Below are 25,058 nucleotides of genomic sequence, written 5' to 3' on the forward strand. Positions count from 1 at the left end.
CGGTGGTTCTACCATCTACAATGCATGGCTCTCAGAGTTGGGAACTTGGGAGTTCACTCCATTCCAGTATGATGGGGAAGGAAAAAGAGAAAGAGAGAGAGTGAGATGGGCCTGGAAGTGTCATCCCTGACTTTCATCTGTAACCTTTCTGTCCACCTGGAACTCAGTTGCATGCTGCCAGCTAATAGAATGGAGGCCGGGAATGGAGTCCAGCTGTGGGCCTGGGAAGAAGAGATGGCTTTGGTGAGCATCCTGCCAGTCTCTGCTACTGTTAACTACAGTATTGGTCCAAATCTTGTCTATTCTGCCTCCAAAAGTTTTCCACTTTTTTTTTTTTTAATTTTCTCCTCCTATTCTTTTTTTTAACATCTTTATTGGAGTATAATTGCTTTACAATGGTGTGTTAGTTTCTGCTATATAACCAAGTAAATCAGTTATATATATACATATGTCCTCATATCTCTTTCTTCTTACATCTCCCTCCCTCCCACCCTCCCTATCCCACCCCTCTAGGTGGTCACAAAGCACCGAGCTGATCTCCCTGTGCTATGCGGCTGCTTCCCACTAGCTATCTACTTTATGTTTGGTAGTGTATATATGTCCATGCCACTCTCTCACTTTGTCCCAGCTTACCCTTCCCCCTCGCCGTGTCCTCAAGTCCATTCTCTAGTAGGTCTGTATCTTTATTCCCATCTTGCCCCTATGTTCTTCATGATCTTTTTTTTTTTTTAGATTCCATATATATGTGTTAGCATACGGTATTTGTTTTTCTCTTTCTGACTTACTTCACTCTGTACGACAGCCTCTAGGTCCATCCACCTCACTACAAATAACTCAATTTTGTTTCTCTTTATGGCTGAGTAATATTCCACTGTATATATGTACGACATCTTCTTTATCCATTCATCTGTTGATGGGCACTTAGGTTGCTTCCATGTCCTGTCTATTGTAAATAGAGCTGCAATGAACATTTTGATACATGACACTTTTTGAATTATGGTTTTCTCGGGTATATGCCCAGTAGTGGGATTGGTGGGGCGTATGGTAGTTTCTTTTTTAGATTTTTAAGGAACCTCCATACTGTTCTCCTTGATGGCTGTATCAGTTTACATTCCACCAACAGTGCAAGAGGGTTCCCTTTTCTCCACACCCTCTCCAGCATTCATTGTTTGTAATTTTTTTTTTTTTTTTTTTGCGCGGGCCTCTCACCATCGTGGCCTCTCCTGCTGCGGAGCACAGGCTCCAGACACGCAGGCTCAGCAGCCGTGGCCCATGGGCCCAGCCGCTCCGCGGCATGTGGAATCTTCCCAGACCGGGACACGAACCCGCGTCCCCTGCATTGGTAGGCGGATTCCCAACCACTGCACCACCAGGGAAGCCCTGTTTGTAAATTTTTTCGTGATGGCCATTCTGACCAGTGTGAGATGATATCTTATTGTAGTTTTGATTTGCATTTCTCTAACGATTAATGATGTTGAGCATTCTTTCATGTGTTTGTTGGCAATCTGTATAACTTCTTTTGGATAAATGACTTTTTAGGTCTTCTGCCCATTTTTCGTTGGGTTGTTTGTTTGTTTGATATTGAGCTGCACGAGCTGCTTGTAAATTTTGGAGATTAATCCTGTCAGTTGCTTCATTTGCAAATATTTTCTTCCATTCTGAGGGTTGTCTTTTCATCTTGTTTATGGTTTCCTTTACTGTGCAAAAGCTTTTAAGTTTCATTAGGTCCCATTTGTTTATTTTTGTTTTTATTTCCATTTTTCTAGGAGGTGGGGCAAAAAGGATCTTCCTGTGATTTATGTCATAGAGTGTTCTGCCTATGTTTTCCTCTAAGAGTTTGATAGTTTCTGGCCTTACATTTAGGTCTTTAATACATTTTGAGTTTATTTTTGTGTATGGTGTTAGGGAGTGTTCTAATTTCATTCTTTTACATGTACATGTCCAGTTTTCCCAGCACCACTTATTGAAGAGGCTGTCTTTTCTCCACTGTATATTCTTGCCTCCTTTATCAAAGAAAAGGTGACCATATGTGGGTGGGTTTACCTCTGGACTTTCTATCCTGTTCCATTGATCTATCTTTCTGTTTTTGTGCCAGTACCATACTGTCTTGATTACTGTAACTTTGTAGTATAGTCTGAAGTCAGGGAGCCTGATTCCTCCAGCTCTGTTTTTCTTTCTCAAGATTGCTTTGGCTATTTGGGGTCTTTTGTGTTTCCATACAAAATGTGAAATTTTTTGTTCTAGTTCTGTGAAAAATGCCAGTGATAGTTTGATAGGGATTGCATTAAGTCTGTAGATTGCTTTGGGTAGTATAGTCATTTTCACAATGTTGTTTCTTCCAATCCAAGAACATGGTATATCTCTCCATCGATTTGTATCATCTTTAATTTCTTTCAACAGTGTCTTATAATTTTCTGTATAATGGTCTTTTGTCTCCTTAAGTAGGTTTATTCCTAGATATTTTATTCTTTTTGTTGCAGTGGTAAATGGGAGTGTTTTCTTAATTTAAGATTTGTCATCATTAGTGTATAGGAATGCAAGAGATTTCTGTGCATTAATTTTGTATCCTGCTACTTTACCAAATTCATTGATTAGCTCTAGTTGTTTTCTGGTAGCATCTTTAGGATCCTCTATGTATAGTATCATGTCATCTGCAAACAGTGAGAGCTTTACTTCTTCTTTTCAGATTTGGATTCCTTTTATTTCTTTTTCTTCTATGATTGCTGTGGCTAAAACTTCCAAAACTATGTTGAATAATAGTGGTGAGAGTGGGCAACTTTGTCTTGTTCCTCATCTTAATGGAAGTGGTTTTATTTTTTCACCATTGAGGACGATGTTGGCTGTGAGTTTGTCATATACGGCCTTCATTATGTTGAGAAAAATTCCCTCTCTGCCTACTTTCTGAAGGGTTTTTATAATAAATGGGTGTTGAATTTTCTTGAAAGCTTTCTCTGCATCTATTGAGATGATCATATGGTTTTTCTGCTTCAATTTGTTAATATGGTGTATCACATTGATTCATTTGCTTATATTGAAGAATCCTTGCATTCCTGGGATAAACCCCACTTGATTATGGTGTATGATCCTTTTAATGTGCTGTTGGATTCTGTTTGCTAGTATTTTGTAGAGGATTTTTGCATCTATGCTCATCAGTGATATTGGCCTGTAGTTTTCTTTCTTTGTGATATCTTTTTCTGGTTTTGGTATCAGGGTGATGGTGGCCTCGTAGAATGAGTTTGGGAGTGTTCCTCCCTCTGCTATATTTGGGAAGAGTTTGAGAAGGATAGGTGTTAGCTCTTCTCTAAATGTTTGATAGAATTTGCCTGTGAAGCCATGTGGTCCTGGGCTTTTGTTTGTTGGAAGATTTTAAATCACAGTTTCAATTTCAGTGCTTGTGATTGGTCTGTTCATATTTTCTATTTCTTCCTGATTCAGACTTGGCAGGTTGTGCATTTCTAAGAATTTGTCCATTTCTTCCAGGTTGTCCATTTTATTGCCATAGAGTTGCTTGTAGAAATCTCTCATGATCTTTTTTATTTCTGCAGTGTCAGTTGTTACTTCTCCTTTTTCATTTCTAATTCTGTTGATTTGAGTCTTCTCCCTTTTTTTCTTGTTGAGTCTGGCTAATGGTTTATCTATTTGTTTATCTTCTCAAAGAACAAGCTTTTAGTTTTTTTGATCTTTGCTATCATTTCCTTCATTACTTTTTCATTTATTTCTGATCTGATCTTTATAATTTCTTTCCTTCTGCTAACTTTGAGGTTTTTTTGTTCTTCCTCTAATTGCTTTAGGTGCAAGGTTAGGTTGTTTATTCAAGATGTTTCCTGTTTCTTAAGGTAGGATTGTATTGCTATAAACTTCCCTCTTAGAACTGCTTTTGCTGCATCCCATAGGTTTTGGGTCATCGTGTCTCCATTGTCATTTGTTTCTAGGTATTTTTTGATTTCCTGTTTGATTTCTTCAGTGATCTCTTAGTTATTAAGTAGTGTATTGTGTAGCCTCCACGTGTTTGTATTTTTTACAGAATTTTTCCTGTAATTGATATCTAGTCTCATAGCAATGTGGTCAGAAAAGATACTTGATATGATTTCAATTTTCTTAAATTTACCAAGGCTTGATCTGTGACCCAAGATATGATCTATCCTGGAGAATGTTCCATGTGCACTTGAGAAGAATGTGTATTCTGTTGTTTGGATGGAATGTCCTATAAATATCAATGAAGTCCATCTTGTTTAATGTATCATTTAAAGCTTGTGTTTCCTTATTTATTTTCATTGTGGATGATCGGTCCATTGGTGAAAGTGGGGTGTAAAAGTCCCCACTATGATTGTGTTACTGTCAATTTCCCCTTTTATGGCTGTTAGTATTTGCCTTATTTGTTGAGGTGCTCCTATGTTGGGTGCATAAATATTTACAATTGTTATAACTTCTTCTTGGATTGATCCCTTGGTAATTATATAGTGTCCTTCTTTGTCTCTTGTAATAGTCTTTATTTCACAGTCTTATTTTGTCTGATATGAGACTTGCCACTCCAGCTTTCTTTTGACTTCCATTTTCATGGAATATCTTTTTCCATCCCCTCACTTTCAGTCTGTATGTGTCCCTAGGTCTGAAGTGGGTCTCTTGTAGACAGCATATATACAGGTCTTGTTTTTTTATCCATTCAGCCAGTCTGTGTCTTTTGGTGGGAGCATTTAATCCATTTACATTTAAGGTAATTATCAATATGTATGTTCCTATTCCCATTTTCTTAATTGTTTTGGGTTTGTTATTGTAGGTCTTTTCCTTCTCTTGTGTTTCCTGCCTAGAGAAGTTCCTTTAGCATTTGTTGTAAAGCTGCTTTGGTGGTGCTGAATTCTCTTAGCTTTTGCTTGTCTGTAAAGCTTTTAATTTCTCCATCAAATCTGAATGAGATCCTTGCTGGGTAGAGTAATTTTGGTTGTAGGTTTTGCCTCTTTATTACTTTAAATATGTCCTGCCCGTCCCTTCTGGCTTTCGGAGTTTCTGCTGAAAGATCAGCTGTTAACCAGAGGGGTATTCCCTTGTGTGTTATTTGTTATTTTTCCCTTGCTGCTTTTAATATTTTTTCTTTGTATTTAATTTTTGATAGTTTGATTAATGTGTGTCTTACCATGTTTCTCCTTGGATTTATCCTGTATGGGACTCTCTGTGCTTCCTGGACTTGATTAACTATTTCCTTTCCCATATTAGGGTAGTTTTCAACTATAATCTCTTCAAATATTTTCTCAGTCCCTTTCTTTTTCTCTTCTTCTTCTGGGACCCCTATAATTTGAATGTTGGTGTGTTTAATGTTGTCCCAGAAGTCTCTGAGACTGTCCTCAATTCTTTTCATTCTTTTTTCTACACTGCAGTAGTTATTTCCACTATTTTATCTTCCAGGTTACTTATCTGTTCTTCTGCCTCAGTTATTCTGCTATTGATCCCTTGTAGAGAATTTTAAATTTCATTTATTGTGTTGTTCTTCACTGTTTGTTTGCTCTTTAGTTCTTCTAGGTACTTGTGAAACGTTTCTTGTATTTTCTGTATTCTATTTCCAAGATTTTGGCTCATCTTTATTATCATTATTCTGAATTCTTTTTCAGGTAGACTGCCTATTTCCTCTTCATTCTTTAGGTCTGGTGGGCTTTTGCTTTCCTCCTTCATCTGCTGTGTGTTTCTCTGTCTTCTCATTTTGCTTAACTTACTGTGTTTGGGGTCTCCTTTTCACAGCCTGCTGGTTCGTAGTTTCCTTTGTTTTTGGTGTCTGTCCCCAGTGGCTAAGGTTGGTTCAGTGAGTTGTGTAGGTTTCCTGGTGGAGGGGACTAGTGCCTGTGTTTTGGTAGATGAGGCTGGACCTTTTCTTTCTCGTGGGTAGGTCCATGTCTGGTGGTGTGTTTTGGGTTGTCTGTGGCCTTATGATTTTAGGCAGCCTCTCTGCTAATGGATGGGGTTGTGTTCCTGTCTTACTAGTTGTTTGGCATAGGGTGTCCAGCACTGTAGTTTGCTGGTCATTGAGTGAAGCTGGGTGTTGGTGTTGAGATGGAGATCTCTGGGAGATTTTCGCCGTTTGATATTACGCGGAGCTGGGAGGTCTCCTGTGGACCAGTGTCCTGAACTTGGCTTTCACACCTCAGAGGCACAGGCCTGACGCCTGGCTGGAGCACCAAGAGCCTTTCATCCACATGGCTTAGAATAAAAGGGAGAAAAAAACGAAAGAAAGAAAGAAGAAGATAAAATAAAATAAAGTTATTAAAATAAAAAATAATTATTAAGAAAAACAATTTTTAAAGTAATACCAAAATACCCCAAAAAAACAGACGGACAGAACCCTAGGACAAATGATAAAAGAAAAGCTATACAGACAAAATCACACACAGAAGCATACACATACACACTCACAAAAAGAGAAAAAGGGAAAAAAATAATATATCTTTGCCCCCAAAGTCCACCTCCTCGATTTGGTCATTTTGTATTCAGGTATTCCACAGATGCAGGGTACATCAAGTTGATTGTGGAGCTTTAATCCGCTGCTCCCGAGGCTGCTGGGAGAAATTTCCCTTTCTCTTCTTTGTTAGCACAGCTCCTGGGATTCAGCTTTGGATTTGGTCCCACCTCTGTGTGTAAGTCGCCTGAGGGCATCTGTTCTTCGCTCAGACAGGATGGGGTTAAAGGAGCCGCTGATTCGGGGGCTCTGGCTCACTCAGGCAGGGGGGAGGAAGGGGTACGGATGCGAGGTGAGCCTGCGGTGGCAGAGGCCGGCGGGACGTTGCACCAGCCTGAGGCGCGCCCTGCGTTCTCCCGGGGAAGTTGTCCCTGGATCACGGGACACTGGCAGTGGCGGGCTGCACAGGCTCCCCGGAAGAGGGGTGTGGATAGTGACCTGTGCTCACACACAGACTTTTTGGTGGCGGCAGCAGCAGCCTTAGCATCTCCTGCCCGTCTCTGGGGTCCATGCTTTTAGTCTCTGGAGCTCCTTTAAGCAGCGCTCTTAATCCCCTCTCCTTGCACACCAGGAAACAAAGAGGGAAGAAAAAGTCTCTTGCCTCTTCGGCAGCTCCAGACTTTTCCCCCGACTCCCTCCCGGCTAGCCGTGGCGCACTAGCCCCCTTCAGGCTGTGTTCACCCAGCTGACCCCAGTCCTCTCCCTGCGCTCCAACTGAAGCCCAAGCCTCAGCTCCCAGCCCCTGCCCGCCCCGGCGGGTGAGCAGACAAGCCTCTCGGGCTGGTGAGTGCCGGTCGGCACCGATCCTCTGTGCAGGAATCTCTCCACTTTGCCCTCCATACCCCTGTTGCTGCGCTCTCCTCTGTGGTTCCAAAGCGTCCCCCCGTCTCCGCCTGCGAAGGAAGGGGCTTCCTTGTGTGTGGAAACCTTTCCTGCTTCACAGCTCCCTCCCACTGGTGCAGGTCCCGTCCCTATTCTTTTGTCTCTGTTTTTTCTTTTGCCCTACCCAGGTACATGGGGAGTTTCTTGCCTTTTGGGAAGTCTGAGGTCTTCTGCCAGAGTTCAGTAGGTGTTCTCTAGGAGTTGTTCCACATGTAGATGTATTTCTGATGTATTTGTGGGGAGGAAGGTGATCTCCGCTTCTTACTCTTCCGCCATCTTGAAGCTCCTCTCCTTTTTTTAAGAAAATTTAATTAGTTCATTTATTTTTGTCTGCATTGGGTCTTTGTTGCAGTGCATGGGCTTTTTCTAATTGCAGCGAACGGAGGTTACTCTTCGTTGCAGTACATGGGCTTCTCATTGCGGTGGCTTCTCTTGTGGACCACGGGCTCTAGGCGCTCAGGCTTCAGTAGTTGTGACATGTGGGCTCAGTAGTTGTGGGTCATGGGCTTAGTTGCTCCGTGGCATGCGGGATCTTCCCGGACCAGGGCTTGAACCTGTGTCCCTGCATTGGCAGGCGGATTCTTAACCACTGCACCACCAGGGAAGCCCTTATAACTGCTGTTTTTCTCTAAGTTTTTATCCTTCCAGTTTCCTTTAAACAGTTGCCAGTTACTTTTCCAAAACTCAGACATGATCATATTACTCTCCTTACCCCAAAATCTCAATGTCCCCCATACCTATGCTCATAGAATAAGGTGCAAACTCTTTAGCCTAGTATAAAAGTTCTGCCCATCCTGTGTGCTCAGATATTAGCTCTCCATTTCCTATGTCTCGTCCTTTCCTTTTTCGTGTTAGTGCACGTGATGTTCCTTCAGCCTCCTCTATCTCTTAAAACCATACTCACATGTCCTACCCTTCATGAAACTGTCCTCAAGTTGCCTGGTTGAAATTGTTCTTTTTTCCAATATTCTCATAGTCCTTTGTTAATCTCTGCATTTGATTCCTACATTATTTCTATGATATGTTACAGTATTCTCACCTTATGTGGCCAAGGACAAATGTACATTAGCAAAGAGCAGAACCAATTGGAAAGTTACACATAGTCACATCTCCATATTGTACAGGAAAACAAAAGTAACATTCTTGTGAGTCTTGTCAATTTAAAGCTTTATCAAATCAGATTCTTGATGCAATCTTCATGAGTCAGAAGGAAACAGCTCTCCCACAGTTGGTACAGGGGAAGGGAAACCTCTTCTCGCTCTTTTCTGAGAATCCTTTTGCTAATTGTAAAGACTTCATTTTTAAGACCAGCCTCTGGAATTTCATTAATTAGTCTTAACATTTAAAAGCAGGCTTATAAGTATAGGATGGAAAGGGAGAAAAAGAAGAATAACTTTACAGTGAATAAACCTGACAGTCACCACCTCAACCAGGTGATCAAGGATAATGTCAACAGTGATGAGTCATGTTGATGGTGTATCCCTTGATGTGGTATGATGGGAATGATACTGTACCTCTGTGGTCCTCCTCCCAAAACATTACCCCAGTCTAATTATGAGAAAAACATCAGACAAGCCCCACTTGAGAGACTTCAAAATATCTGACCAATAATCCTCAAAACTATCAAGGTCATCAAAAACAGGAGAAGTCTGAGAAACTCACAACCAAGAGGAAACTAAGGAGATAACTAAATATAATGTGGTAAACTGGCTGGGATCCTGAGACACAGAAAGGACATTAGGAAAGAAAATGAGGCTATCTTAATAAAAAATGAACTTGAGTTAATAATCATGTATCAATATCAGTTCATTTATTGTGACAAATGTACCATACAAATGTAAGATGTTAATAATAGGGGAGGGCTTCCCTGGTGGCACAGTGGTTGGGAGACTGCCTGCTGATGTGGGGGACACGGGTTCGTGCCCCGGTCCAGGAGGATCCCACATGCCGTGGAGCGGCTGGGCCCGTGAGCCATGGCCGCTGAGCCTGCGTGTCCGGAGCCTGTGCTCCGCAAAGGGAGAGGCCACAACAGTGAGAGGCCCGCGTACTGCAAAAATAATAATAATAATAATAATAATAGGGGAAACTGGCTGTGAGGTATATGGGAACTCTCTTTACTATCTTTGTGATAATTCTGTGAATCTAAAACAGTTATAATATTTTAAAATCCTTTTAAAAATTCAGTCTTGCCGAATTCAACTGGCAGAAACATGATTTTGTTTGAAAACAGTGAAAGAAGGAGTATATACCATTGTGTTCTACAAAAAAAAAAATAGCAGAGTCCTGATGAAATAACACAATGGGGTGAAAACTTATTTCTCTTTATGGACTTGTACAAAGAATGCTTTTGTTTAGGCAATGAGTATTTTACAGTGGAAACACTGTGCACATGGAAAAACTCAAAGGGGAATATGCTGCAAAACTAAACTTTTTAACTTAAAAGGGGCATAAAATGTGCTTCTTGTTTTTAATGGGGATAATTATTTTCATTCTTTAATAATTAGTCCTCTCTTTGTAGGCAGCTCTTTCCTGCTACTTTAATAGAACTTAGTGGCACAGAGAGAATTGGGAGCAGGGGCAAGGGAGGTGTTGCAACTTTCTAGCTGTGTAAACTTGGGCAGATTACTCACCTAGGAAATGAAGTAATTAAACCACAGATTATTTCTAGGAGGGATTCCAATTCAACTACTATTTCATCCATAGATGCTTTCTTGGCTCTGTGCCCTTTTGGCATCATGCTTCCGTCCGTCTTTTCCCCAATAGCCTCTTCTCCCTTCAAGGTTCTCTCTAGACAGCATGTTCTCTAAAGCTTTTCCTCAGATTTCAGATTTAAATAAAGACTAGAAGAGCATTAGAGATGGAATAAATAAAAGTAAAATAAGTTTTTTAATTAATTGATCTAAGAGATAACTTCAAAGTGATAATAGTAACAATGCATTAGGTGATTATAGCATATGGATGAGTGAAATGAGTGACATAAATTTATAAGGGATGAGAGGGATTAATTGGGAATATTATAGGTCATGTGCCTTTCATCTGAAGTGTTATTTGAAAGTGGACTTAAATTTGTTATAAATGTATATTATAAATTGATATGCTAAGAGGAGAGAAAATGGAATTATATAAAATGCTCAGTTAAAACCAGAGAAGGAAGAAAAAGAGGGAAAAAATAAAGAACAAGTACAATGAATATGAAACAGCTACAAACATGGTAGATATTAAACCAAATATACTGATAATCACATTAAATATGAATTGTCTAAATATACCAATTAACATACAGAGACTGTTAGAGTAGATAAAGAAGATCCAACTTTCTCTCTCTCTCTCTCTCTCTATATATATATATGTTTACAAGAAATTCATTTTAAATATAAAGACACAGATAGGTTAAAAGTAAAGGGATGGAGAAAGATATTCTATAGTAACACTAATCAAGAGAAAGCTGAAACAGCTATATTAATTTCAGACAAATTAGACTGCAGAACAAGGAAAATCATCAGGGATAAAGAAGGTCATTACATAATGATAAAGGAGTCAATTCTCCAAGAAAACATAGCAATCCTTAATGTGTGTGTACCTAACAACAGAACATCAAAACATGCAAGGCAAAAACTAATAGAACAGCAAGGAGAAAAAGACAAATCCATTATTACGGATTTGGAGACTTGAATACCCCTTCAGTAATTAATAGATCCAGCAGGCAAAAACTGAGTAATAACACAGTTGAACTGACACAGCACCATTAATCAACTAGACTTAATTGACATTTATAAAATACTTTATCCAACAATAGCAGAATACACAGATACCATGCCATGTTGATCACTATAGCTTTACAGTAAGTCTTGAAGTTGGGTAATTGCAGTACTTCAACTTTGTTATTCTTCTTCAGTATTGTGTTGGCTATTTAGTTTTGTTTTCTGTTTGTTTGTTTTGCCTTTCCATATAATCTTTAGTTTGTTTGATATCCACAAAATGGCTGCTCAGATTTTAATTTGGATCATATTGCATCTATAAATCAAGTTGGGCAGAATTGACAACTTAACAATATTGAGTCTTCTAATCCATGAACACAGAATATCTCTTCATTTATTTAGATCTTTTTGACTTTTTTCATTAGAGTTTTTTATTTCTATGCATATAGATCTTATATATATTTAGATAGATTTATACCTAAGTATTTCAAGGTTTTTGATGCTAATGTAAATGGTACTGTGTTAGTAATTTCAAGTTCCAGTGTTCATTGTTGGTATGAAGGAAAGCAATTGATTTTGTACATTTACCTTGTATCGTGTGACCTTGCTGTAGTCATTTACCCATTTCAAGTGGGTTTTTTATTTTGTCAGTTCTTTGGGATTTTGTACAGAGACAATCATGTAACCGTCAAACAAAGACAGTTTTATTTCTTCCTTTCCAACCTGTACACCTTTTATTTTTTTTAATATTTAGCCCTATTGTCCCCATAAGTGGGAATAGCTAACATTTACTGAGTGATTACTATGTCCAGACACTGTCCCAAGCATTTTATATGTATTTACTCATGAAATACTCATTATTTACTCACAAGAACTCTATAGAGTAGGATACCACTATTATCCCAATGTTACAGATGAGGATAGAGAAGTTAAGAAAATTGCCTAAAACATTGAAATATCCCAAGAATGTCAACACATTGGTATTAAAATTTTCTCTCTTGAATCTGGGAGAAGCACAGAAATCCATTGCAAACCATGGTTTCCAGTTCTTGTTCCAGGAAATATAATCATGAAATCTGTCTAACCACTGATAATCATATTAAATATGAATTGTCTAAATATACCAATTTAAATACAGAGACAGAGTAAAGAAGATCCAACTATATATATATATATATATATATATATATATATATATATATATATATACAAGAAATCCATTTTAAATATAGTGGATTTATATCCATCTTTCCCTGGAGTTCTATTCAATAGTTCCAACTGAGTACTAGAAATAGTCTCCTGTGTGTCCCACAGGCATCTCCAATTCAACGTATTCAAAATCATACTCAAAATTTTCTCCTCCAGTTTTGCTTTTCCTCTTGTGTTTCTTTTTTCTTGTTGTTATCTCTTCTTTCTTTTTACCTTTTGACCCCCCTTCACTCATTCTGTTAGGTCAGAGATGGGATGATGGATTAAGCAAGGTGCTAAAGTAGTTTCAAGCTTTCTTCTGTATCAGAATCACCTGAGGGCCTTGTTAAAATGCAGACCCCCAGGTGTCACCCATAGAGTCTCATTCTGTAGATGTGGGTTGTGTATTTTTTTTTTAATTGAAAAAAAATCGTGTAGCATCATGTAAGTTGGGTTGAGTATTTTTAACAAGCATCCCAGTTGATGCCAATTCAGGTGATCCTAGAACCACAGGTTGAAAAGCACTCCAGGGCTCAGATGAAGGCATCAGCCTTGGATGGAGAAAAGAGAAAATGCTGCAGGATATGTGTGGGCTAGGGGCTGCTGGAGTTTTATCTGGTGTCCTCCTTTCTTTATGAGGTAGGAGCTAGTGTCTCTATGAACAAGGAGCTGTTTATAGCATCAGGGTGCTAGGAGAAAGCAGTCAGGCTGGGAACAGAAGTCATAGGAATGGGAGAAGGTCATTGCAGGGTTAAAGGAAGAGAGTCTGAAGCAACACTGATCTTGGAAATGAAAACTGTAAAGAAGATACTATTTTTTGGTGAAAGATAGGGAACACAACTGCCATTAGTTGTCTACAGAGCTTAAAGGAGGGGAAGAACCCAGAAAGAAATGGAAAGAAAACAGATTCCCCAAATTATGATTGTGAGGGTCCTAAACATCACCACCTGTCTCTGCTAGAGAGGCAGCATGGCGTGAAATACACAAGTCCGAGAGGTAGCCAGAATTCCTAGCCTCTACCATGCAGTTAATCTCTCTGTGCCTAGTCTCCTCATTTGTAAAATGGAGACAGTATTAGTTCCACTTCATGGACTCATAATATAAGTTCCAAATGAATAAACACATGTAATATATTAGGCTCATAGCAAAGACTCAAATGGATGTTAGCTTATTCACATTCCGCAAGCAATACCCTGCTTGAATTTTACACACGTAAGTCAATTAATCTTACTTCAAACAGGGGTACTTTTGACCCCTTTTTACAGATGAAGAAACTGAATATAAAAGGAAAACAAGTTATTTGTCTACATCCAAACAAGCGGAATGTGAGCAAACAGGAACTGGAGATCAGGTCTCCAAACTCCAGCTGCATTTTGAGTGTCTACTTGTTGCCAGGTATTGAGGAAGGTGCTTTTAACATGTCAGCACTTGCCATGTATTTCCCTATTATCAGTTGAGGATATTAAGGATAGAATTAAAGGCCAAATTATAAACAGGTGGTGGAACCACAGCTGGAGAGAAGCCAGCTGGCTCAAGAGCTGGGAACTCCTACAGGGACTTCTACCCCTCTTAATGGAATCTACATTACCCCACACCATCCTGGTCACCTCTGAGAGCTACATGCCGGTGCTTACTAACATCTGTGAGGGAATCAGAGATAAATGAATCTCAGTTTCATCTGAGAAAAGCTCATAGCTTTGTGGAGAGTATAAAACAAGTATATACAAAGCTATAATACAAGGTAAAAGGTGCGTGGGAATTCAGAGGGAGGGGTTCCCTCCAGCTGGATGTGCCATTTGGAGGTGAACCTAGAAGGAGGGTAGGATTGGGGCATGTGGATGAGGGGATGGGGTTGGAGGATGAACTGAGTGGAGAAGCAGACACAGGAACTCCCAAGAATATCCAGTTATTAAGCCAGTGTGTGTAGACTTGTGGAAGGTAAGATTTGAAAGGGAATCTGGGATCTGTTTGCAGGGAGCTGGAAATTTGAAGATAAATAGTTTGAACTTTAATTCTGTAGGCAACAGGGAGCCACAAGAGATGTGTTGTTTTTGGCTTTTTTGCAAATGCCTCTTAAAATTAATGATTTTACTTGGGGATAACTGAAGACTGACATGCAGTTGTAAGCAATAATACAGAGAGAGCCTGAGTAACTTAGTCTCCCTCGATGGTAATATCTTGCAAGACTGTAGTCAATATCACAACCAGGATGTTAACTGATACAATCCACTGCTCTTACTCAGATTTCCCCTGTTTTACTTGTACTCATCTGTGTATGCATTTAATGCTATGGAATTTTATCAAATGTATAGGTTTGCATGTCTACAACCACAGTCAAGATACAGGACAGTTCCATCACCATGAGAATCTCTCCTGTTGCCCTTTTACAAGCATACCCACCTTCCTTCCATGCCCCTTCCCTCATCTCTAAGCCCTATTACTAGCACCGTTTCTATAATTTTATTTCAAGAATGTTTCATAAATGGAATCATAGAGTATACAACCTTTGGTGACTGGCTTTTTTTCACTCACCATAACTCTCTTGAGATTCATTCAAACTGTAGCCTGTATCAATAGTTCTCTCTCTCTCGCTCTCTGTCTCTCTCTTTTTTTTTTTTTGGAGCAGTATTCCATGATATGGATGTACCATAGTTTAACCATTCACCTGCCAAAGGATGGCTGGGTTGTTTTCAGTATTTTACTACTATGATTTAAGCTGCTGTAAATATTTGTGTACAAAATTCACACATAAAGTTGTGTGCATTTTGTGTGAACGTAAGTTTTCATTTCTCTGGGATAAATACCCAAGAGTTCTGGGTATGTATGTTTAGTAGTAGTAGGTATGTACGCTGGGTTGTATGTTTAGTTGCATCATTAATTTTATAACAAATGAATATATATATATATAACTGATATATATATATCATACATATTCTTTTCCAGATTCTTTTCTATTATAGGTTATTACAAGATATTCAATATAGTTCCCTGTGCTATACAGTAGGTCCTTGTTGTTTATCTACTTTATATGTAGTAGTGTGTACCTGTTAATTCCAAATTCCCAATTTATCCCTCCCTCCCCTTCCCCCTTTGGAAACCATAAGTTTGTTTTCTATGTCTGTGAGTCTATTTCTGTTTTATAAATAAATACATCTGTATCAATTTTTTTTAAGATTCCACATATAAGCGATATCATATGACATTTGTCTTTCTCTGTCTGACTTACTTCACTTAGTATGATAATCTCCAGGTCCATCCATGTTGCTGCAAATGACATTATTTCATTCTTTTTAATGGCTGAATAATATTCCACTGTCTCATTGTGCTTTTAATTTGCATTCCTCTAGTGGCTTATGATGTTAAAAAACTTTTCATATGGTTATTTGTTCTTTGTATATCTTCTTCAGTGAAATGTCTATTCATGTCTTTTGCCCATTTTCTAATTGGACTTTGTATTATTGAATTTTGATAGCTCTATATTTCTGGCATCCTAGTCATTTGCCAGAAATGTGGCCTGCAATTATAGCTCCCAGTGTACTCCTTCTCTTTCCATTAGTTTTACAAGGTCTTCCACAGAATAAAAGTTTTTAATTTTCCTTTTATTTATCAAATTTTCCTTTTATGGACTGTGCTAATGGCATCAAGTCTAAGAACTCTTTCCTTAGACTTAAATCCTGAAGATATTCTTTTCAAAAAAACAATTTTGTATTTTTACATCTTATGCTTAAGTCCATTTCCATTTTAAGATAATTTTTATATAAGGTGTGAGATTTAAGTTGACTTTTTTGTTTGCTTATTTGTTTTTGTCTATGGATATCCAATTGCTCTAGCACCATTTGTTGAAAAGACAACAACAATCCTTCCTGCATTGAATTGCTTTTGCACCTTTATCGAAAATCAGTTGGTTGTATTTGTGTAGGCCTACTCCTGGGTTCTCTGTTCTGTTCCATTGATCTATATGTCTATCCCTTCACCAATATGACACTTCCATGATTATTGTAGCTATATTGTAAGCCTTAATATCAAGAAGAGTGATTCTTTTCACTTTATTCCTCTATTTTCAAGAGTGTTTTAGCTATTCTAGATACTATGCCTTTTCATATAAATTTTAGGATGAACTTGTTTATGCCTACAATATCCTTGCTGGGATTTTGACAAGAATTTCATCAAACCTGTAGATCAGTTTGGAGAGAACTGACATCTTTACTAAGTTGTCTCCTAATCCATGAACACATTGTCTCCTAATCCATGAACACATCTATTTAGGTCTTCTTTGATTTCTATTATTAGCATTTTATAATTTTCAGCATTCAGACTATTTATGTGTTTTGTAAATTATACACAAAGTATTAACTTTTCTATAGAGTGTAAATAATACTGTGTTTTTTAAATTCTGGTTTCCATGTATTCTGTTTTACTATGTAAAATCATCCTATTTTCAACCTACCTATGTCATTGAATGTGAAGAATGTGAAGAAGAATTTCTTCTTACTTCAAACACCATACAGTTGGCTTGTGTTTCTTTTGTTTGTTTTATCCACCCTGCCAATCTGCCTTTTTTGTTGTTGTTTTCTTTTTGCAGTACGCGGGCCTCTTACTGTTGTGGCCTCTCCCATTGTGGAGCACAGGCTCCGGACACACAGGCTCAGCGGCCATGGCTCACGGGGCCCAGCCACTCTGCGGCATGTGGGATCTTCCCGAACCGGGGCACGAACCCGTGTCCCCTGCATGGGCAGGCGGACTCTCAACCACTGCACCACCAGGGAAGCCCCAATCTGCCTTTTTAATTGGTGTATTTACACCATTTACATTTAAGGTGATTCTTGATATATATGAACTTAAGTATGCAATTTTATTATTTGTTTCCTGGTTTTCCTCTGTTTCTCTTTTATCATCTTCCTGTGGGTTACTGGAATGTTTTATAGGACTCTATTTTGATTTATTTTTAGTGTGTTTGAGTATATCTCTTTGTATAGAAAATTATTGCTTTGGGTATTACAATATGCATATATGACATCATAATCTATTACCATTTGAGTGAAGTATGAAAACCTTACTTCTATTCAGGTCCCTTTGCCTTCCCCAATTTTTAATATCATTGCCATGAGTATCAGGTGTTATAATTTTTGTTTTGATCATCATGATTGTAAAAACTTATGAGAAGAAGGATTGTCTATCATATTTACCCCTACTTTTTCTTTTACCTATCTTGATATTCTACTTTCCTTTATGAAGTTCCAAATTATCTTTTCCTTTCTGTTTATAAAACTTCCTTTAGCCATTCTTTAAGGGTAGGTTTGTTAGCAACAGATTTTCTTAGTTTTTCTCATCTGAACATGTCTTTTTTCATGAAGGACCATTTTTGGATATAGAGTTTGCAGTTGACAGTTCTTTTCTTTCAGCACTTGAAAAATGTCATGCCATTTCCTTTGGCATCTGTGGTTTCAGATGAGATGTCTGCCATCATCTGAAATAATGTTCCTCTGACAGGTAATATATTATTTATTTCTAGCTGCTTTCAAGAATTTTTCTTTGTGTTCAGTTTTCAGAATTCAATTATGTGTCTTGGCATGGATTTCCTTGGAATTATCCTGGTGGGGTTTGCTCAGCTTCTTGGAACTGTAAGTTTGTGTCTTTCACCAAATTTGGGAGATTTTCAGCTGTAATTTCTTCCCATACTCATTTAGACTTTTTTTCCTCTCCTTATGGGACTCTGATGATACAAATATTGGGATTTTGGTTACTGTACCACAGGTCCTTGAGACTCTGTTCATTTTTTTCCCCAGTCTATTTTCTCTCTATTGTTTATATTGAGTAAATTTTATTTTTTATCCTCCCTCAAGTTCACTGATTCATCCAATGTCATCTCCATTATACTATCAAGACCATTCAGAAAGTTTAAAAAATTTCTATTACTGTATTTTTCAGTTCCATAATTTCCGTTTAGATCCTTTTTATACATTTTATTTCTTTGCTGAACTTTTTTTTAAATTTTATTTTATATTGGAGTATAGTTGATTAACAATGTTGTGACAGTTTCAGGTTTACAGCAAAGTGACTCAATTATACATATACATGTATCCTTTTTCAAATTCTTTTCCCATTTAAGTTATTACAGAGTATTGAGCAGAGTTCCCTATGCTATACAGTAGGTCCTTATTGGTTGTCTATTTTATTATTTATTTTTAAAAATATTTATTTATTTTAGGCTGTGTCGGGTCTCCATTGCTGCACGCGGGGTTTCTCTAGTTGCAGAGAGCAGGGGCTACTCTTTGTTGCGGTATGTGGGCTTCTCATTGCAGTGGCTTCTCTTGTTGTGGAGTGCAGGCACTAGGTGCACGGGCTTCAGTAGTTGTGGCATGCAGGCTCAGTAGTTGTGGCTCATGGGCTCTAGAGTGCAGGCTCAGTAGTTGTGGCGCACGGGCTTAGTTGTTCCATGGAAGTGGGATCTTCCTGGACAAGGGATCGAACCCATGTCCCCTGCATTGGCAGGCGGATTCTTAACCACTGTGCCACCAGGGAAGTCCCTGGTTGTCTATTTTAAATATAGCAGTGTGTACATGTCAATCCCAAACTCTCAGTCTATCCCTCCCCACCCCACCCTTCCCCTCAGTAACCATAAGTTCATTCTCTAAGTCTGTGAGTCTGTTTCTGTTTTGTAAATAAGTTCATTTAGTATCATTTTTTTTAAGATTCCACATATAAGCAATATCATATGATATTTGTCTTTCTCTGTCTGACTTACTTCACTTAGTATGATAATCTCCAGGTCCATCCACAGTGCTGCAAATGGCATTCTTTCTTTCTTTTTAATGGCTGAATAATAGTCCATTGTATATATGTAGCATATCTTCCTTATCCATTCATCTTTTGATGGACATTTAGGTTACTTCCATGTCTTGGCTACTGTAAACAGCGCTGCAATGAACACTGGAGTGCATGTATCCTTTCAAACTATGTTTTTCTCCAGATATAAGCCCCATAGTGGGATTGCTGGATCATACGCTAGCTCTATTTTTAGTTTCTTAAGGAACCTCCATACTGTTCTCCATAGTGGCTGTACCAATTTACATTCCCACCAACAGTGTAGGAGGGTTCCCTTTTCTCCACACCCTCTCCAGCATTTACTGTTTGTAGACTTTTTGATGATGGCCAGTCTGACTGGTGTGAGGTGATATCTCATTGTAGTTTTGATTTGCATTTCTCTAATTAATTAGCGATGTTGAGCATATTTTCATGTGCCTCTTGGCCATCTGTATGTCTTCTTTGGAGAAACGTCTATTTAGGTCTTTGCTGAATGTTTTTATTTTTTATTTGTTTCAAGAAAATTTGTAAGTGCCTGTTGAAGTATTCTTATGATGGCTGCTTTAAAGTCTTTGTCAGATAATTCCAACATCTGTTTCATCTCAGTGTTAGTTTCAATTAATTGTCTTTTCTCCCTGATATATCTCCAAACTCTGGATCCTAACTAGCCAATATTTGCTCCAGAACTCTGGTCTGGCCCTTTCCTTTTTTTTTAATTAATTTTTTTTTTTTTTTTTTTTTTGGCATACGCGGAGCCTCTCACAGGCTCCGGACGCACAGGCCCAGCGGCCATGGCTCACGGGCCCAGCCGCTCCGCGGCACGTGGGACCCTCCCGGACCGGGGCACAAACCCGCGTCCCCTGCATCAGCAGGCGGACTCTCAACCACTGCGCCACCAGGGAAGCCCCCTCCTAGCTTTTTCCTTCTTCTTCTTCCTCCTCCTCCACCTTCTGCTTCTCATCTTCTTTTTGGGCATTTCTTTGTTTTAAATGTCTTGCCTCCAGAGGCATCTTCATTTATCTTCCATATCAGTGTTTTCAGGAGCCTCTTTCCTTTTTTTTTATGTTTAAAACATGTATTTTTTAGTTTTTAGTTGTTTTCTTTTTACTGTAAAAAACAAATGTGCATTATAAAAATTGGAAAAATCTAAAAAGCGGTGGAGAAAAAGACACCCATACCCCTCAAGGAACAGTTATTTTCAAACAGAAGACGAGGCTGAGGGAGAGAAGAGTAAGCTTGGTCAGGAGTCGGGGCATGACGTAGCCTCTGAGGTTCAGTTTCCTCATCACCAAAATGAAGGGCTTGGCTAGATGATCCTCAGGCTACTTTCAATGTTATGAATGACTTAGTGATGGGACATGACTGTCTTCAAATGGCTGAAAGGATATAAAGTTATCCAAGGGAGCAGATTGATCAATGCAGTTCCAGACTCCAGAAGATGAAACTAGAATCAGTGGGTGGAGAGACAGGTAAACTAAGAAAACTTCACTGATAATTAGAACTACACCCCAATATAGAGGACAACTTGTCAAGCACCAAGTAGCCTGCTCTGGGATAAACCGATGCCTGTCAGTTTCAGTTTCCAGAGCCTCTTTTCTAGTCTTTCTCATTTCTAAATACTTTGTAGTTGCCCTAATTTCAACAGACAGAGTGATTCTTGTGGTTTAGGAGGAATGTGAAAAGATTTCATTAATGCTTAGAATTCTCACCCTACTTCCCCCCTGACCCAAGTTCTTCTATCAACTTATTTACCCCCAAACCTGCTATGTTTTCCAGACTGAAATCTGCTCTTCTTTGGATTAAATAAAAAGATCATTGCCACTTCCAAAAAGCCACTCTTAAAATACTCAAAGACTACAGGATTATGTGTATACAGACTTCTGTATTACTATGTGAAGGTCAAAGCTGTCATTTACGTTACCTATTGCATTCTATATGCCTTCTAATTAGTCTTCAGGCAGTAGCTCCTTAAATCCTCCCCACAATTCTTTCTCACAGGTATCAGTTCCCCTTCTACAGAAAAGTAATTTCTCCAGGACCCCGCAGCTCAAAGGCATATTAAGATGTACTCAAAAGAAGGAAAAGGGAAAAAACCCACAAACATTCTAAACCTAGTTTTCTGCCTCTAAAACGTGTGCTCTTGATCTCTACCTAACACGCATAAGCTTTTGGGTAAGAAAGAAAAGCTATAAACATGTTTTCACTAGTGAGTAAAATATAGTGTATCAGGGCTTCCCTGGTGGCGCAGTGGTTGAGAGTCCGCCTGCCGATGGGGACACGGGTTCGTGTCCCTGTCCGGGAAGATCCCACATGCTGCGGAGCGGCTGGGCTCGTGAGCCATGGCCTCTGGGCCTGCGCATCTGGAGCCTGTGCTCCGCAACGGGAGAGGCCACAACAGTGAGAGGCCCGCGTACCGCAAAAAATAAAAAATAAAATAAATAAATATATACACACATATATATATATATAGTGTATCAGCTTAATGACACAGAATGATAATACCAGAAAAAGAACAAGACTTGGAGTGAGGAGAACTAGGTTTGGGCCTAGGTTTGTCATTTATGAGCCCTGTAGCCTTGAACAAGTAATTTTACCTGCTGCATTCGTTTTCTTTTCGTTTGCTGTGTAACAAACTACCACAAATTTTGTGGCTTAAAACGACTCCCAACCACAGAACCCACAATTCTGTAAGTCGGAAGTCTGGATGGGCTCCACTGGATTCTCTGCTTAATTAAGGCTAAAATCAAAGTGTTGGCGGTCTGATCTTATGCGCAGTTTGCAGAGAAGAATCCGCTTTCAAGTTCATTTAGGTTGTTGGGAAAATCTGGTTGCTAGCGCTGCGGTCCGTGTTTTCTTATTGGCTGTCAGCCAGGGGTCGCTCTCTGCTCCTAGAAGGCTGCCCACATTCCAGTCTCGAGTCTCTTGTGAGGATTTTGTGATGATGACTAAATGAGACGTATTGTACACAGAGTGATGATGGATGTGATCGCTGCTTAATGTCGCTGGGTGTAGAGGATACCCCTCAACCCTTAAACACAGCACATGTCTATACAACAGGAAATCCTACCGGGGGCAGGTTCCGAAGTCTCTTGTAACAGAAGAGACTTCTGTTGGTCTTCCCCTACAAAGACAGAAACTGGGTTTTGCGCCGGACAAATGTTTACTAAGTGAAGTGGATGAGATGCGGTGAAGTGTCTGGCACCAGTAGTGGGAATAATTCTAACTGGCCATTCCACAGTGAAAAGAAGGTGGCGAGGCTTGGGAAAGGCTAACCCCGCAGGGGGCAAAAGAACAGAAGTGGTGAGGAATGCAGTAGGTGAGAAATGCCTGCATCGCCAGCGCTGTAAGCAGAGCCCCCTCAATGGGCGGGCACCTGTGAACTCAGGACCGCCTCCCACCCCCGCCCCCGTCCGGGCTGTGGGTACCCGTGTGGGGGACGCCGGGGGGACTGCGTGGGGGGTGCGTCTGGGCTCGGTCAGCCCCTCATAGCCCAATCCCCCCTCCGTGAGCCATGCAAGTGGAGTCTCCCAGTCTGCGCCCCCTGGCTCTGGCTAACCAGCCTCAGTCCCCCCGTTGGAGCATTTCGCCCCGAGCTTCCGAGCGCACTGGTTGCCAGCTGCAGCTCGGAGCTTGGTTACGCAATTACTTGCCGCCGCTGCGACCGCGGCCAAAGCCCACCCCGGCAAGGAGTGAATTTGCCGCGAGGTTCCCGCCTCGGAAAGAGGTAAAAGCTATCTTCCGCCTTTTTTTTTCGGGCACATGAATGCGCGGCATAGCGGGCGAACCAGCCTGGGTTATCGTGGGGGTGGAAACCGGTGGGTGCGTTGTCAGGGAAGCGGGTACCTGGGGACAGTTGCTTCAGGTAAGGGGTCTCTGTTAGCTTCACGAATCCTGGACTCTGTGGGCTCCCTTGGCGCCCCTCGCTGCCCCCGTGACCACACCCTGGATCGCGATGTCTGCAGCAACCTAACCTTGCCCGCAGTAATCGATCCATGTCAGAGACGCGCACAATTTTTCATACCGAAGGAGAGAAGACAACGAGGGCTTATTTGGGGAGAAAATGTTTGGTAACATAGCTCAGACGTGCGTGTTTTAAGGGTTGGCAAGTTGTCCGTTATTGCGGCCTTCTGTAGAGTGGAGTAGTGTGGCGTGAAAAATAAAAATGGGTGCATAGCCACCGCGAAAGTAACAGTAAGGTATCATTGGAAGAGGTGCGGGGCGAGACTGCCCTCCTCCCCGCCCGCATTGCCTTCCGTAGGTGCGTGGGGTTGGTGGCTGGCTCGCCGCAGAGAAGGGAGGAGGGAAGTGGGAGGAGGGTGGGGTTAGGGAGCGAGATGAGGCAGACACCCCTCCCACCTCCCCCCGTACCCCCGCCCCCAGTCCCCAGGGAGCGGCGGGCCAGGCAGGCGCTGCGACAAAACACCATTCCGGGTTAGACTCCCATCGCTCACTCTTCCTCTCTTTCTCTCTTCCTGCCTAGGCGTCCCTCACTGCTGGCCAAGTGCCAGAGAAGGTGTGCACGCATCTCCCCGCCAAAACCCAACCATGGGCAACTCCTGCTTTGGCCTCAAGGAACGGCTGATGAAGCGGCTGCGGCCTCTGCCTACCGTGATCGTCATCCGTACCTGCCTGCCCCAGAGGAGGAGCAGAGATTTCCGCGTGGTGGTGCTCGGCTCGGCCGGCGTGGGCAAGAGCGCGCTGGTGCAGAGGTGGGTGCGCGGCAACTTCCGTGAGGCGTACCTGCCGACCATCGAAGATACCTACCGCCAGGCGCTGGGCTGCAGCCACAAGGCGGGCGCACTGCACATCACCGACACCACCGGCGGCCGCCGCTACCGGGGCCTGCAGCGCCTCGCCATTGCCAGGGGTCACGCCTTCATCCTGGTCTACTCCGTCACCAAGAAGCAAACCCTGGAGGAGCTGAAGCCCCTCTTTGAGCTGATCCGTCAACTCAAAGGCAACAACCCGCAAAAGTGCCCCATCATCCTGGTGGGCAACAAGTGCGATGAGAGCCCCCGGGAGGTGAGCGAGAAGGAAGGTGCCGCCTACGCGTCGGAGTGGAATTGCGCCTTCTTGGAGACCTCCGCCAAGATGAATATCAATGTGCAGGAGCTGTTCCAGATGCTGATAAACTTCGAGAAGAAGCCCGCCGCCGCCGCCGGCGCCCAGCCTCCCCAGAAGAAATCCCAGATCCCCAAGACCGCCGAGAAGCTGCTGGGCAAGTGCATCATCATGTGAACCCTGAGCCTTAAGGAGCCCGACCCTCTTCTCCTTCAGTGTGCTGAAAACATGGACCAACCCCATTGTGCTGTGTCACCTGTACACGACTGACTTTTGTGCTGTGGTTTGGGTTGTAACAATTAGATGTCAATAAATGTCCCCTGTGAGTTAGTAACTTTTCTTTTCCCCAGGCAAGAGAACTCGAATTGTTAAAATATGGACATTGGAGGAGGAGAGGAAAAGAAACAGGATGCATTTTAAAGGATGGGACTTGGACGGACTTTAGAGATTAATGTTTGAAAAAGAGAATGGAAATAGCAAAATGAATTGAAAGATGTCACTGCCCTTCTTGTAATCCTATTATTGTGTATTATTCTTAAACATTTCGAGTCCTATAAATGTCTGATCATATCTTCCCATTGTGTATTTAATTGTTAAGAGATGTTTTTGCAACAAAATCTCTGACAGATGACTGTGAGACAGATACTAAACATCATAAATAAATGAATGTTCTATAGTTGAGCGTTGAGGGTGGGAGCAGAGAAAATTGTGATAGTGGAACTTGCTTACTAAATATGTACCAATTGTTTCCTAAGTCATTTAAAAATGTTTGAGTATTCTACACTGCAGTTTAAAAAAATTGTAACAGTTCCGTGACTTAATAAAGCTTTTCCTGCATGCAATCAGCTGTAATAATTTCTTTTTCACTGAACAACAACAAAAATCACCCATTGCATTACCCATTACCCATTGCCAGTCACATCTGGAGAAGATTTCTAATAAGAATTTTTCACACTGATGCCCCTGCCCTCTTGAAATTAGCC

General features: G+C 40.8%; 1 protein-coding gene across 3 annotated transcripts; it reads left to right on the plus strand.

Annotated features, from left to right (window-relative positions):
* Window positions 1-27: 27 nt before the first annotated feature.
* DIRAS3 (DIRAS family GTPase 3) lies at window positions 28-24,917 on the plus strand. 3 transcript variants are annotated; one of them, XM_033407497.2, is made up of 2 exons: window positions 28-280; window positions 23,495-24,917. In XM_033407497.2, the coding sequence occupies exons 1-2, from the start codon at window positions 106-108 to the stop codon at window positions 24,250-24,252; spliced, it is 933 nt and encodes a 310-aa protein (XP_033263388.1). In that variant the 5' UTR covers window positions 28-105; the 3' UTR covers window positions 24,253-24,917. The 3 variants fall into 3 exon arrangements, with proteins under 3 accessions (XP_033263388.1, XP_004280800.1, XP_049555437.1); XM_004280752.3 differs by lacking the exon at window positions 28-280 and adding an exon at window positions 22,283-22,738; XM_049699480.1 differs by lacking the exon at window positions 28-280 and adding an exon at window positions 22,786-22,876.
* The last annotated feature ends 141 nt before the right edge of the window (window positions 24,918-25,058 follow it).

This window comes from Orcinus orca, chromosome 1 (genome assembly GCF_937001465.1).
Source record: "Orcinus orca chromosome 1, mOrcOrc1.1, whole genome shotgun sequence".
NCBI classification, from domain to species: Eukaryota; Metazoa; Chordata; class Mammalia; order Artiodactyla; family Delphinidae; genus Orcinus; species Orcinus orca.

Bases quoted from the DNA above. Each gene is read 5' to 3' on its own strand.
- DIRAS3 (XM_033407497.2), top strand. From the start codon at position 106: ATGGGCCTGGAAGTGTCATCCCTGACTTTCATCTGTAACCTTTCTGTC. The intron at 281-23,494 runs GTATTGGTCCAA...CTTCCTGCCTAG, and splicing joins CTCTGCTACTGTTAACTACA to GCGTCCCTCACTGCTGGCCA.